Source organism: Triticum urartu, chromosome 6A (assembly GCF_056163025.1).
Source record: "Triticum urartu cultivar PI428250 chromosome 6A, HENAU_Tu73, whole genome shotgun sequence".
Lineage (NCBI taxonomy): Eukaryota > Viridiplantae > Streptophyta > Magnoliopsida > Poales > Poaceae > Triticum > Triticum urartu.
The window spans coordinates 125,130,852-125,144,878 of record NC_141878.1 but is presented as its reverse complement, the minus strand read 5'-3'; the positions used below and the strand labels follow the sequence as shown (position 1 = coordinate 125,144,878).

Below are 14,027 nucleotides of genomic sequence, written 5' to 3'. Positions count from 1 at the left end.
TGAGTCATAGGAACCACCGTACTGTTAATTGGGGTCCAGGAGAACCAGTCAGAATGACTGAAGTGATGCCTAAATCAAAAAACCTATGTCTTCGAGCGAAGACAATGAGAGCGAATCTTGTCCAGAGCCGGACAAGTCAGCTTTGCTTGTAGCCCAAGCAAAGTTGCCATGAGAGTTTGAAATCTGACCATTGAGACACGTGTCAGTTCCTTAGTGACCCAGGGTCATTTCGGACAAATCAGGTCGGGTCGCCAAGTGGCTATAAATAGCCCACCCCTACAACCATAAACGGTCGGCTGCTCAGATTTCAGTGCACGGCTTTTGTCGTTTGAGAGCAACCCACCTCGAAGCCTTTGAGAGAAAATTCCTAGTGAGGAGAAAAGCCCTAACCACCCAGAGCCAGAGTAAATTGGGCATCACTTAAGTCTTCTTGTCTGTGTGATCTGAAGACTTATTACACTTGAGGACTGTGAATCCTCCAGACAGTTAGGCGTCGCGTTCAGAGCATCCAAGAGACATTGTGGATTGCCAGTGAACGAAGTTTGTGAAGGTTTGGGAGTCTACCTAGAAGACTTACCAGAGTGATTGGGCGAGGACTAAGTGACCTTAGCTCAAGGAGAATACGGTGAGGACTTGGTGTCCTGAACTGTGTGTTCAGGACTGGGTGTCCGGGACTGTGTGTCCTAAGGTTTAAATACCTAGCCGCTCCAACCAGACGTACAGTTGTCACAGCAACTGGAACTGGTCCAACATATTATTGTCTTCAACGAGTCACTGGTTTCATCTTCACTTCCTTTTCTTACTGTCACTCATTGTGAAGCCATTGCATGCTTGCTTTATCTTTTGTCTTCACAACGTGAATGTATGATCAGTTTGGCTTCATAACTTCTTCCTACCTGATCCTTATTACACTGAAGCTGTTTGTCATTGTGCTTTCACTCTATTGAATTCATGACCATGGCTGGCCTAGTGTAATATAACATCCGCTGCATAGTAATAGGCATAATCTTCGCTGTTTGTCTTCATAACTCTCACGTTCTGAAGACTTTCATAAAAATCGCCTATTCACCCCCCCTCTAGTCGATATAACGCACTTTCAAAAACCCTCAACTACTTTCCCATATCCACATATATCCCAAACTAAAAGTCAAACTCGGCCCCACCGAAAATTCCTACTCGGCACCACTGAGTTCACTTGACATAGCCACTGCCACAAACCCTAGTCATTTCGGTCTCACCGATAGGTATCTCGATCTCATCGAGATGGGATTGCAAACTCTCTGTTTCCCTTCGTAACGTTTCGGTCTAACCAAGATGAGCGATCGGTCCCACCGAGTTTGCAATGCAAACTCTCTATTTCCACTTCGTAACGTTTCGGTCTAACCGAGATGAGCGAATCGGTCCCACGAGTTTGCCTGACCAACTCTCTGTTTGCCTATTACCAAAATCGGTCCCACCGAGTTTGTGTAATCGGTCTCACTGAGATTACGTTATGCCCTAACCCTAATGGAATCGGTCCCACCGAGTTGACATGTCGGTCCCACCGAGTTGACATGTCGGTCCCACCGAAAATCCTAACGTTCACATTTTGAACTAAATCGGTCTGACCGAGTTTCATGATTCGGTCCCACCGAGTTTGGTGATTTGTGTGTAACGGTTAGATTTTGTGTGGAGGCTATATATACCCGTCCACCCACTCTTCATTCATGGAAAGAGCTATCAGAACATGCCTACACTTTCAACATACATTTTCTGAGAGAGAACCACCTACACTTGTGTTGAGGTCCAGATATTCCATTCCAACCACATAAATCTTGATCTCTAGCCTTCCCCAAGTTGCTTTCCACTCAAACCATCTTTCCACCAAATCCAATCCTATGAGAGAGAGCTGGATGTTGGGGAGACTATCATTTGAAGCACAAGAGCAAGGAGTTAATCATCAACACATTATCTATTATCTTTTGGAGAGTGGTGTCTCCTAAATTGGTTAGGTGTCACTTGGGAGCCTCCGTCAAGATTGTGGAGTTGAACGAAGGAGTTTGTACGGGGAAGGAGATCGCCTACTTCGTGAAGATCTACCCTAGTGAGGCAAGTCCTTCGTGGGTGATGGCCATGGTGGGATAGACAAGGTTGCTTCTTCGTGGACCCTTCGTGGGTGGAGCCCTCCGTGGACTCACACAACCGTTACCCTTCACGGGTTGAAGTCTCCATCAACGTTGATGTACGATATCATCACCTATCGGAACCACGCCAAAAATCTCCGTGTCTACATTGTGTTTGCTCCCTCCAAACTCCTCCCTTTACATTCCGCTGCTATACTCTTAGAATTGCATGTGTAGGTTGATTACTTGACTTGTGCTAAGTTGTTAAAATCTGCCAAGACTTAAAATTGGGAAAAGGCTAGATTTTTATTTGGTCAAGTAGTCTAATCACCCCCCCCCCTCTAGACATACTTTCGATCCTACATATACCTTGCAAAAGGTGCTCCAGTAGGGGAAACTGCTACTTTTGACAATAAAATTGATGCCATCAGAAAAGTGTATTGTTAGCCAGAAAATCCTTGAGCTTACAATTTCTAGATATTTACGGATTCGGAACTTAGAATGGGAGTCACCAACGGTACGTCTGTTCATTGCGGTGTTCAACTTCACTACTAATTAGGTCAAAGAGCTAGGTGATGATACCCATTGATGTTGAATGCTCGAGGTAAGTGTATTATTACCCTGCATTTTCGCTTGGTCATGTGGGTTATATTCAACTATGAAGTGCTGCACACTTCACTTATAACATATATGACCAAGCAAATAACATATATGTTGTTGGGCTGCAGGCATCCTCCTTCTGCTGAGATGATGCATCGTGCATTGTGATTTTATATTTTACATAAATCTTCTGAAGTTAAACATGAATCCAGACATGAAGTATTTTTTATGAGAGTTGTGCAATGGCAAGCATTTTTAGGTGGTTTAGAAACTTCTATCAAAAGTTTTCTTTGTGGTTTTCAAGTTATAAAGTAAAATCGATAACATTTGGTGGCTCGCCTTTTTTTCACTATTCGTTTTAGTAACCTAATTAACATTTGGTGCTATCCTATATAGGAAGCGACGGGATCTTCCTGAGATCGTGAACTGCCCCAATCTCCCGCACCTTCCTCCTCTACCCGATTCTCCCGCTGCCACAAGCTCAATGCGCGCCACCCTACCCCGTACCCGGCTGCCATGCCGCCCTCGTCCCTAGGTCCGTCCATCGCGCCGCCCTCGTCCCCAGATCCGGCTGTCGCGCCGCCGCCGCCCCCAGTTTCGGTCGTTGCGCCGTCCCACCACCACCTCCTTCGAGCACCACCGGCTCCCGTCGTTGGATTGGTTTGCCGCCCGGCACCCATACCACTGCTGCCAACCTTGCCGCCCCATGATCCAAGCACCACCGCTATCGCCATCCGCCTGAACCACAGCCATGCATCGACGGAGACCCCGCACTCCACTCTGGCGCGATTCACAGCCCGCCTCGTGTCCCCCACAGGCTCGCCCTGCCGCCTGCCCCGTGCTCCCCACCGACGCGCCCCTTCCCCGTTCGGCCGTCCCCCATGCTTACTTCGCCACCACCTGCAGCTAGAGGAGGCCTCAGCCTGCAGCTCACCGGCGCACCCCGTCCCCGTCCGCCATGCCTACCTCGGAACCACCTGCAGCTAGAGGAATTCTCGGCCTGCAGCTAGTGGAGGCCTCGGCCTGCAGCTAGGTGGTACATCCGCCAGAGTGGAAGCAGCAGGTGGACAGAGGACCACACCTCACTGCCATCACCCGCCAGGCCTGATGCCCTTCTTGAGGAGCAGTAGCAAACTTGGGGCACTTCACACTTCCGAGGACTAGATAGAGGATAGGATGCGAATTGCGATGCAACTGCGGCATCTCAACCGACATGGTGGCGACAGTGGCTCGACCGTAACGCGGCGGCTGCAGCTCGATGGTGACGACGCGTAGGCGGCTCTGTTGGACGTAACATGGCGGCGGCGACGCAACTGTTGTAGCTCAATAGCAACGAGGGCACAACGGCTCAACGATTTGCTACTTTTCTGATCCAAGCAGCATGCCTCTCTCTAATTTTTGGTGCGAGAAGATTCAGAGTATAGAGAAACAAGGAAGTTTGTTGGACCCTTTTGTTCGTTTGTTGGTGAGTAGCAGAAGTCCGTTAAGTCCATTGGATGGGATGGATAGTGAACGAAGGCACTGCAGACGAGCCGCGTCCCAAACAAGAATACTACTTCCATCAGTTTCGAGTATGTGTGGTCCTCTGTTTTTTATTCTTTCGGGAAATTCTTGGATTGTTCTATTTGCAACGTATTTCCTTGGTTCACTACTTCTCCTTGTTTCTTGTAGTGGGGCGTCCTCTTATGATGTTCCACGCAAAAGTTTCTGAAGCTATCTACTGGTGCACCTCCTTCCCCCATGTTGTTAGCTGCTACTGCACATTGCACATGCTTGATGTCGCGGCTCCTTGCTAGCAGCTGTTGGTGTGTGTGAAATGTACAAAAATATTTGGTGTTATGCTTTGGTAGAAACCTTTTTAATCAGTGTACAGTTCAAGTTTGGCACATAAATCTTATGTTTGTGCCAGAAAACTATATATCTTATGTTTTCTGGTTGAAAAATGGGTGTTCTCTGTGTGCTTGTTGTAATGGTTGTGATAAGCCAATTTTTTTTCTGTTTCAGATGGTACTCCCTCCATTTCATAATTTAGTGCTTCCTCTATCCTCGTGCTTCAACTTTGACCATAAATTTAACTACCAAGACCGATTGCGGCGGGAGCAAAAATTATATCGCTGAATTCGTATTCGAAAGAATTTTTCAATTATATAATTTTTTCTGCCGCCGCAGTTGGTCTCGTTGGTTAAATTTATGGTCAAAGTTGGACCTCGGGAAGCGCGGGCGCACTACATTTTGGAATGGAGGGAGTATTACATGCAAAATAAGGAGACAAAACATACAAACGTTTCAAAAATCATATTTTTTTAATTTTCATATTGCACAAAAAAGAAATTCAATAAAAAAGAAAGTTATTGAAAAAAGTATATGCATTTTGACGAGAGACAAATCAGTACAAAGAAGTTCAACAATTATTGCCCTGCCGGTTCATGTTTTATATACTTCACAAAATGATGCACGCCTATTTTTCTTTCTCTCAAAGAGTGTGTGTGCAAGTGTATTTTCAGCACTACACGCATATCCAAAAACCAAACTTGGTACACCCACCCTCAAGTTTTGAAGTTAAGAAAACGTAAGGCGTAAAACACATGCGGGAATTCACAAAAAAAATGAGTTCATCAAAACCGAATTTTGGAAGTTCACTCGCAAAAACTAGAAAAGTGCGTGAAAAAGAACGGGTAAAAGACGTAGTCTAGAATTTCTCTACTTTTTTGGTTGATACAAAAAAGAATGCATAAACAGAATTTCAAAATAAAAAAATGCGCAACTCAAAGTTAACAACAATAAAAACCTAAAAAAAGTGGGTGCATGTTGACAGAGACAATCTATACAAAGAAGTTCAAATATTATTGCCCCGCAACTTCATGTCTTCACGAGATGTACCACTATTTTCTTCTCCCTCAAAAAGTGTGTGTTTTCAGCACTACAATAGATCCAATACCCCGAAGAAAGTTATGGGAAAAATATAGAAAGTCCAGAGAGGTTGGGGACAAAAGGGTTTCTGTAACGAATAATTTTTTTATTCCTATGCGAAGTCCAGAGAGGTTGGTGAAGAGCATTTCATTCCCGTATACTCCCTGTTTCTAAAGAGATGAAGTTCAAAAACAAGAAAATGATAAGTTTAGATTGTTTAACTTTTATAAAAAGACTTAGATATTTTTCCTATTACTATAAGAATAAAACGAAGAAGTTTAAATTAAAATAAATAGAGCTGCTCAAAAATTATAGAGAAAAAATGGATTTTCCCCGTTTCTACACACAAAAAACGCTAGAGGTTCAAACTTAAATAACGGAGAAGTTCAATGTTTTTTACAATACCAAAGTCAAATTAAATAAACTGAGCAGTTCAAAAATATTATAAAAACAGATTTTTCCCACTTTTCAAAAAATACATAGAAGTTCAAATTTAAATGTGGTTCGATATTTATTACCTAACTAGGACTCTTCGTGTTACTAATTAATAACACCAAGAAGTCCTAATTAAAAAAATGAAGTTGTTTGATGTTTATATAAAACTCAGATTTTCCCTAATACTAAAGATTAAAATCAAGAAGTTCAATTTAAAAAAACAGAGTAGTTCGATGTGTATAATAAATCTCAGGTTCTCTCGTTAATAGAGAATAGAACCAAAGAAGTTTAATTTGAAAAACCGAAGCAGTTTGATTTTTTTTTGAAAAATCAGATTTTCCCGGTTACTAAAGAATAAAACCAATAAATTTGAATTAATGAAGAAGTTCGATGTTTCTAACGAAACTCCAACTTTCACATTTCTAAAAATACATAAAGAAGTTCTAGTAAAATAGTAAGAGCGGTTCGATGTCTATAAAAACTAAGATTTTTTTCCATTACTAAAGTGAAACGGAGAGAAATTCAGATTGATAACTGTCGGAAGTTCACGTACTGCATAGTCTGCATTTTCGTATGAGAAAAGAGGAATAAAATAGCAAAGTCTAAATATTTAGTTGCTCGAAGTTCAAGTGGCCTGCCCGGAAAAGTTCAAAAATTCTTGTGAGAGAGGTTCGCCGTGTATTTACATGTTCAAAAACACACACAAAAATGTTGTTTTGGTGTCTTAAAATAATACTGCCAATTTGAAACAAAGATGCTTTGCATGAAAAATGTTCTTTCTATTCAACAAATTTCCAAGGGTATATCATATTCTTATTCCAAAAATAAACGGTTAAACAATTCGTGTATTTTTTCGGAAAAAAAGTTTGACCATATTAAAAAAGTTGCGTATTTTCAACAAGTTTCTAATAGTTTATCATTTGTGGAACTCCGAGGAACAGGTGAGGAATTACAAAAAAATACGTGACCGAAGTTCAGTATGAAAACAACGAGAAGTTCAACTATTATAAAAAATGTGTTGCACATAAGAATAAAAGAATACAAAACTAAAACCTAAAAGGTTTGTTGCAAGAAGTTCACGTGCTCCTCCCAGCATAGTTAAAAATTCATGTGCGAGATGACAGTCGTTCATTTACATGTTAAAAAAGAGAGGCAAAAACAACATCGTGTTTGCCACTTTTAAAAATCAAAAATAAATATTTACTCAAAAATATAAAAAGGTGAAGTTCAAATTGGAATAACAGAGAAGTTTATAGTTTATTAAAACCTAGGATTTAGCTGTTCAGAAAATAAAAAACACAAGCCATTTTTTGCTACAAATTCAAGTGCTCGGCGAGGAAAAGTTTAAAAATTCTTGTGAGAGAGGTTCACCGTGTATTTAGATGTACAAAATACATAAAAAGGATGTTGTTTTTTGTGTTTTAAAATAATTCTCTCAAAAGATAGAGAAGTTCAAAGTGATAACAAACGGAAGTTCACGTACTGCATGGTGTGTGTTTCATATAAGAAAAACACAATAAAGTGAAACAGAGTGAAGTTCAAACAGACATACCCCAGAAGTTCAACTACTTCACAAAGTGCAAAAAATAACACGTCAAAAATATAGTGAAGTTCAAACAAACATGTCCGAGAAATTCAACTACTTCACGCAATGCATTTCCATTCGTAATGAAGACAGAAATCATGATCTCGTCATTTTCTAATGTACTTCAAAACGGCAGGAATATCATTTGTGTAAATTCAAGTCCTCGGTCGGATAAAGTTAAAAAATATTGTGAGAGAGGTTTGTACAAAAGGAATATCATTTGTGTGACACTGACGAATGGATGAGAAAATTACAAACCAAAATACGTCATAGAAGTTCAACGTGAAAACAGCAGGAAGTTCAACTACAACATTAAACGAATTTCAGATGAATTTTTTTGAAATCATCACGAGTATGAAAAATATGATCATCACAGAAAAGTTGCGTGTTTACAACAGCTTTCCATCGGTATATCACTTGCTCAATTCCGGTGAGTGGATGGAAAGCTACGAGCAAAAACACACATGAAAAACAGAGTGAAGTTCAAGTAGACATGCCGAGAAGTTCAAGTCTTCACGCGGTGCATTTTCAAAAATTTGTTTCGCGATAAAGACAGAACGCATGATCTCGTCGTTTTCGAAATTACTTGAAAACGTCTAGGAATCAGAGAAAACCATCAACATGAAAAAGGTTTGCATTTTTCGTAGCTTTTCAGTGGTATATTATTTGCCCCATTCTGATAAAGTTTGTAGAAATTAGAGAGAAAATACATTTTTAGCCATTTTCAAAATTGACTTGAAACCGTAATGAATTGGGAGAAACAATATGTACCAAAAAGTGTTGCATTTTCCCAAGCTTTCCAACGCCATATTATTTGTAGCATCTGGAAGTACGGTTAAAAAATTAGCTTGAAAATACAAACTCGGTGGAACTTGTACCATTTTCTAAATTACTTTTAAACCGTTCAAAATTAGAAAAAACTTTTAACATGAAAAAGTAGCGCATTTCCATAAGCTTTCCAACGCTATACCATTTGCCTCAATTGGATTAGCCATTCAGAAATGACATCAAAAATACGAACTCGGCTGTTCGGTTTGCGAAATTTTATGATTTGCCAAATTACTCTTTATCCATAGGGAATTAGAGAAAACGTTCAACATGTGGAAGGAGCGGTTTTGCAGCAGCTTTCCAACGCCATATTATTTGTCTCATTCCGATAAACGGTTAAGAAATGTGATCGAAAATATAATTAACGTTTTTTGTATGAAGAAAAAAACGGTTTTCGAAACTGCTCTTAAACCGCTTACATTTTGCAAAAAATTTGACTTGGGTCATGATACTGGTGTCCATGGCTTTCCAACGGTGTATCACAAGCCCCATTTGGACAATGTTGGCGGAAGTTCAACCTAGCATAGGGGGAAGTTTAGGTCGAACAACTCGAGCAGTAAAATTGCAAAAAACATAATTTCATCATGATCCGAGAGCAAAATCCGCCAACGAGCGAGATTCCTATTTAAAACCAGTATTTCGTTGGTAAAAAACGTTTCTAGATTACACTAATATCATATAGAACACAACTAACCAGAATAATTCGTGGGGGAAGCCACGGTTGCGAAGATAGCCCGAAGGTCGGATTCGTATAGAGGGAAGTTCAGGCGCGTTACTCAGGCAGTTCAGGTTGTGATCAGAATATTATTCTGATCCCGTGATCAGAATAGTGTTTATATATATATATATATACATCTGGGCTATTCTGTTACTAATAACAGAATATTATTCTGTTACCCTTTTTGAGCTGACGGTTTCAGGTGGTTGAACTGATGTTTTCGAAGCGGGTTGAACTGACGCTTTCGGTTGTGTTTAACACATCGTTTTCTTTAGTTCAAAAACTTTTTGTAATTTTTTTGTCGGAACGTGACGTGTAATATATCGTTGGAAAGCTCTTGACAACCATATTTCAAGTATATTGAACGTTTTTGAAAAATCATTATGGTTTAAGAGCAGTTTTGAAAAAACCATTTTTTAAAAACCAAAAACGTGAATCGTATTTTGGACTCAATTTTCAAATGGTTTGTCGGAATTGAGCAAATAAGATGGCGTTGGAAAGCTGGTAAAAATCCGCATCTTCCATATATGTATTGTTTTTTCTAATTCTATATGATTTAAAAGTAATTTGAAAAACGGTGAAATTCTGGGTGAAACGTATTTTCGCGATTTTTTGCAAACGGTTTGTCGGATTGACGCAAATGATACGGTGTTGGAAAGCTATGTAAAATGCGCAACGTTTTGGTATAGAAATATTTTTCTAATTCCTTACAGTTTAAAAATGAATTCGAATACGGTCAAATTTGATTTTGAACGCGGTTTTTTAAAAAGTTTGTCGAAATATGGCAAATAATATACCGTTGGATAGCTATCGAAAATGCGAAACTTAGTCATGTTGAACGTTTTCTCTACTTCGCAACCGTTTAAGAGTAATTTTGAATACGGCATGACGGATCCTGCTGTTTTCTCGTGTGAAAAACAGAATAGTCGTACTGATATATATGTATGTTTGTACTGAGCTTTTTTTGTAGAGTAATTTTGAATGGTTCCGAAAAAGGGTGCTTGTACTGATGCTTGCATGGGTTTGTACTAAGCGTGTTTTCACTAACTAGACTTTGCTCTATTTTTTTGGTAATATTTTTCTCGTAAGTTTTCAACGGTTTACTGTATCGTCGCCCCTGTACTTGTATGTTTTGTATCATCGAACTGAATGATATTTTATTCAAAAAGAAAATGTGTTTGTTTTGTTTCTTTTTTTTAACTCAACATTTTTTTCGACAACATTGTTCTGAACTTCTCTCATTTTACGACTTGTCCTGAGGTACTTACTAAGCAGGATTTTCATGGGGTTTCTTTTTTTGCTTGAACTTTACAATTTGAATTTCTGCCAATTCTTTTATTCCGAACGGACCACCGTTTTAAACTCGTACTGAGGTACTTACTACGCCCGAACTGGGGTGGCTGTCGCGACGCAAGGAAGATGTTGTGCGGCGGCGTGAGGTGAGACACCGGCTACGTACAGAGGATCACGTGGAAGCGCTGCGTAGAACGTGGTCTAGCGGCACGCTGGAGGGAGGACCATGGCGGGGCGGCATGCTCGAGGGAGGGGGTGCGGGGCGGCACGCTGGAGGGAGGGACTACGGGGTTGCGCGCTGGGGGGAAGGGGTGGCGGGGCTGCGCGCTGGAGGAAGAAGAAAGGCGGGGTAAGTTGGGGTCGCCGCGGCATGGGTCTGGTCCGGCGGCATCGGGGTGCGTCGGGCGGGGGCGTCGCGCGGTGAGGAGGGAGGAGGTGGCGCGCCGGCGGGGAGGGGGCAGTGCACGGCAGGGGAGGAAGGACGCGGCGCACAGCGGGGGAGGGAGGGTGCGGCGCACCGGCGGGGGAGGGAGGGGGCGGCGCACCTGCGGGGAGGGAGGGGGCGGAGCACCGGCGGGGTGGGAGGGGGCGGCGCGCTGGAGGAGGAGTTGGGGATCGGGAAGGAGGTGGTGGGTTCGGTCGCCGTCGCTCCTATATAGGGCCGAAGGGTAACAGAATATTATTTTGTTACTAGTAACAGAATAGCCCTGTCCTATATATATATATATATATATATCCACCTATCTATCTCTCTATTTTGTCAAATTTCCAAAGCATGGAGCTTTTCTATTTCTTTTTTTCTTTCTTTCTTTCTTTGTGTATACTTCTTATATAGTTCTTATAATAAACACTTATTGCTAATATGCATATCATAATTAGATGCTTTTTGGCTGGTAGTATTATTAATGAACTTTTAAAACAAGGGGGTTTATATGCTCAATATAATGGTTTGCAATGGTTTGGTGCTCCGTATAATTGTCTGGTATTAAATAAATAAAATTACTTTACTTTCACCAATTTATCATCCTTTTAAAATATGTATTTATCAGCAATTCTGAAATAGGTCAAATCAGTTCATGAGCGATGACCAAAGTTTACAAAATGATCAATTGATAAACTGCCAATGAGATGTCAATGCAGTAAAATCAAGAACAAGTGTGACTTATGATGGACAAGAATAATGAGCAGCCATAAATTTTAAATAAGGAAAACCAAGATCAAACAGGTTGATGTGTGTGTTTCCGATTTCAGTGTCAAGGGAGGTATTTTAAGGCTAATTGTACAATGCTTTTAGAGCTGTATTTTTCCCATACTATATGATGTTGTAGCTAAAACTCCTAGCAGGCTAGAATCAGATTTTAGAGACCGGTCTTACAACTACAGTACACAGATTACACTACGTGCTCCCTTTTGCTAATCCAATATATTAAGTTCCTCATCATTAAATTCTAGGAAACTTATTTTGTATTTAACATCAATATTCCATGCCCTCATATATTTATCAAATTTCCTACCATTATACTGAAAAAGAGACAGGCACGGCAAACGCGCCATCGATGATCTAGTAATGTCTAAAAATAGACCACATTCTACGGAGGGTGTCCGGGTAGGCCAGAAGACTTCATGTGAGAGCACGTTGTTTCTCGACATCCTCGAAATTCCCCTTTTGTGACCTTGTATGACCAAGGTAAGATGCGAATTTGTTTGTGTTTTTGATAAGCTTTACATTTTCTAAAGTTTTCTTGATGAAAAAAGACCGATAAATGGTCAAACGTGTCGGAACATGTATATGGTTTCGGAAGTTGTTCAAACTTAGCATGGCTGCCTTCCATGGGGCATGCCCACCTGGGAGAGAAATTGGAGTCATTTCAAGGACGTCCACAAAAATATCATGGTCGATGGAAGGTGTATGGGTAGGCGAGAAGGCTTTGTCTGAGAGTTCGTTGTTTTTTGACATCTTTGAAATGGCCCCAATTTTTCCATGAAATTGTATGACCAATTCAAGGCATCATGCCAAGTTATTTGAGTTTTCTAGAAGTTTTGCATTTTTTAGAGTTTTCTCCATAAAAAAGGCCGATAAATGGCGAGACGTGTTGCAACTTGCGTAGGGTGTCAAAAGTTGTCCAAACCAAGCATGAATGCCTACCATGTGCTTGCCCACATGCTTGCAAAAGTTAGGGTCATTTTGTGAATGTATGAAAATAGAGCATGATGAATAGTGGATGTTCGGGGTGCAAGATGGCTCCGTCTGAGAAGATGTTGTTTCTTGACATCCATCAAATGGACCCACAATTTTTTCACCAGATTCTATGACCAATTCAAGGCATTGTGCCAAGTTGTTTGGATTTTTGACCATTTTTGTATTTTTTAGAGTTTTCTTGGTGAAAATGATCGATAAATGGTCGGCCGTGTCGCAACGTGACAATGGTGGCGGATGTTGTTCAAACCTGTCGTGAATGCCTCGTATGTCCAGTCCAGGTTGCTGCAAGAAGTTGTGCTCATTTATCCAAGTAAAAAAAACATCAATTGAGAGCAGCATGACAGACTAGGCCAGACGGGTGCATCCATGAGCATATAGTTTCCCTAATTTGACAATTTTGATTCAAGTAAGTAATTTCGACGAAGGGATGGCGATCCAGCAGACCCTTCTCCTCCTCATCTTCCTCGTCGCGTCTAGGGCATGCCTTGTCAACGGCGGCACCTCCTCCGTGATCAACTCCACGTGCTCTGCGGGGGCCAACGGCTACGCCAGTCTGTACGACTACTGTGTGCACACGCTCTCGGCCGACCCGGCGGCGGCGACCTCCCCTGACGCCACCCAACTCGCCGTTGCCGCCGCCAACCTCACCTCCGCCAACATCACGTTGATGTTGCGCTTCATCCAGGGCCTCATCGGCATCCTCGAGGAATGCGTCACCCTGTATAAGGACGTGAACCGATCAGCGGCCGTCGGCCGACGCCTTCGACGACCTCCGCACCAGGCGAATCGCCGCGACACTCCCCAACTTCCAGTACGCCACGGGCCAGCCCCGTTGGTGTACGCTGGCGTTGATGCAGGATAATCCTCCAGGACCAAGGGACCCGATTGACGACGAGAACACTGCTACTGAAAGTCTGTTAGACTTGGCGTCCCGCGTAACGAAGGTGGTGCTTAGCAGTCATAACCGCACCGCGCACCAAGTCTGAACCACTTCCTGATTTCTTTTGTTTGCTCTGTCGATCAGCAACGAGTAATTAAATCTCTTCTCTCCCTATAACCATTTTTGTTTATAGGGTTTCATTATCTCTATACGTACCTAAAAGAAACAATACTTAGTGGATTGTTCAATGACCAAGCTGCCGTTTGTTTATTTTGATTTTGATTATACTTCTCAAAATCGATGTGCTCGCAGCTCCATTGTAACTCATCAGTGACCAAGTAACTGTTTGGTATAAACTCAAAACTAAACCGATTTTCACAACTTTTCTGTTTTGACCCAACTAGGCGACGAAAAGTTGACCCTGACGGCAAGTTGACCATGGACATGTTTGACTTTTGATCGTTGACTTGCAAAAT

At 41.6% G+C, this 14,027-nt stretch overlaps 1 protein-coding gene across 1 annotated transcript; it reads left to right on the top strand.

Moving 5' to 3' along the window:
* Nucleotides 1-13,098: 13,098 nt before the first annotated feature.
* LOC147964432 (uncharacterized) lies at nt 13,099-13,533 on the top strand. Its single transcript, XM_087529971.1, has one exon. The coding sequence runs from the start codon at nt 13,099-13,101 to the stop codon at nt 13,531-13,533; it is 435 nt and encodes a 144-aa protein (XP_087386097.1).
* The last annotated feature ends 494 nt before the right edge of the window (nt 13,534-14,027 follow it).

What these genes read in the sequence shown, in the direction of transcription:
- LOC147964432 (XM_087529971.1), top strand. Translation starts at nt 13,099, where the DNA reads ATGGCGATCCAGCAGACCCTTCTCCTCCTCATCTTCCTCGTCGCGTCT.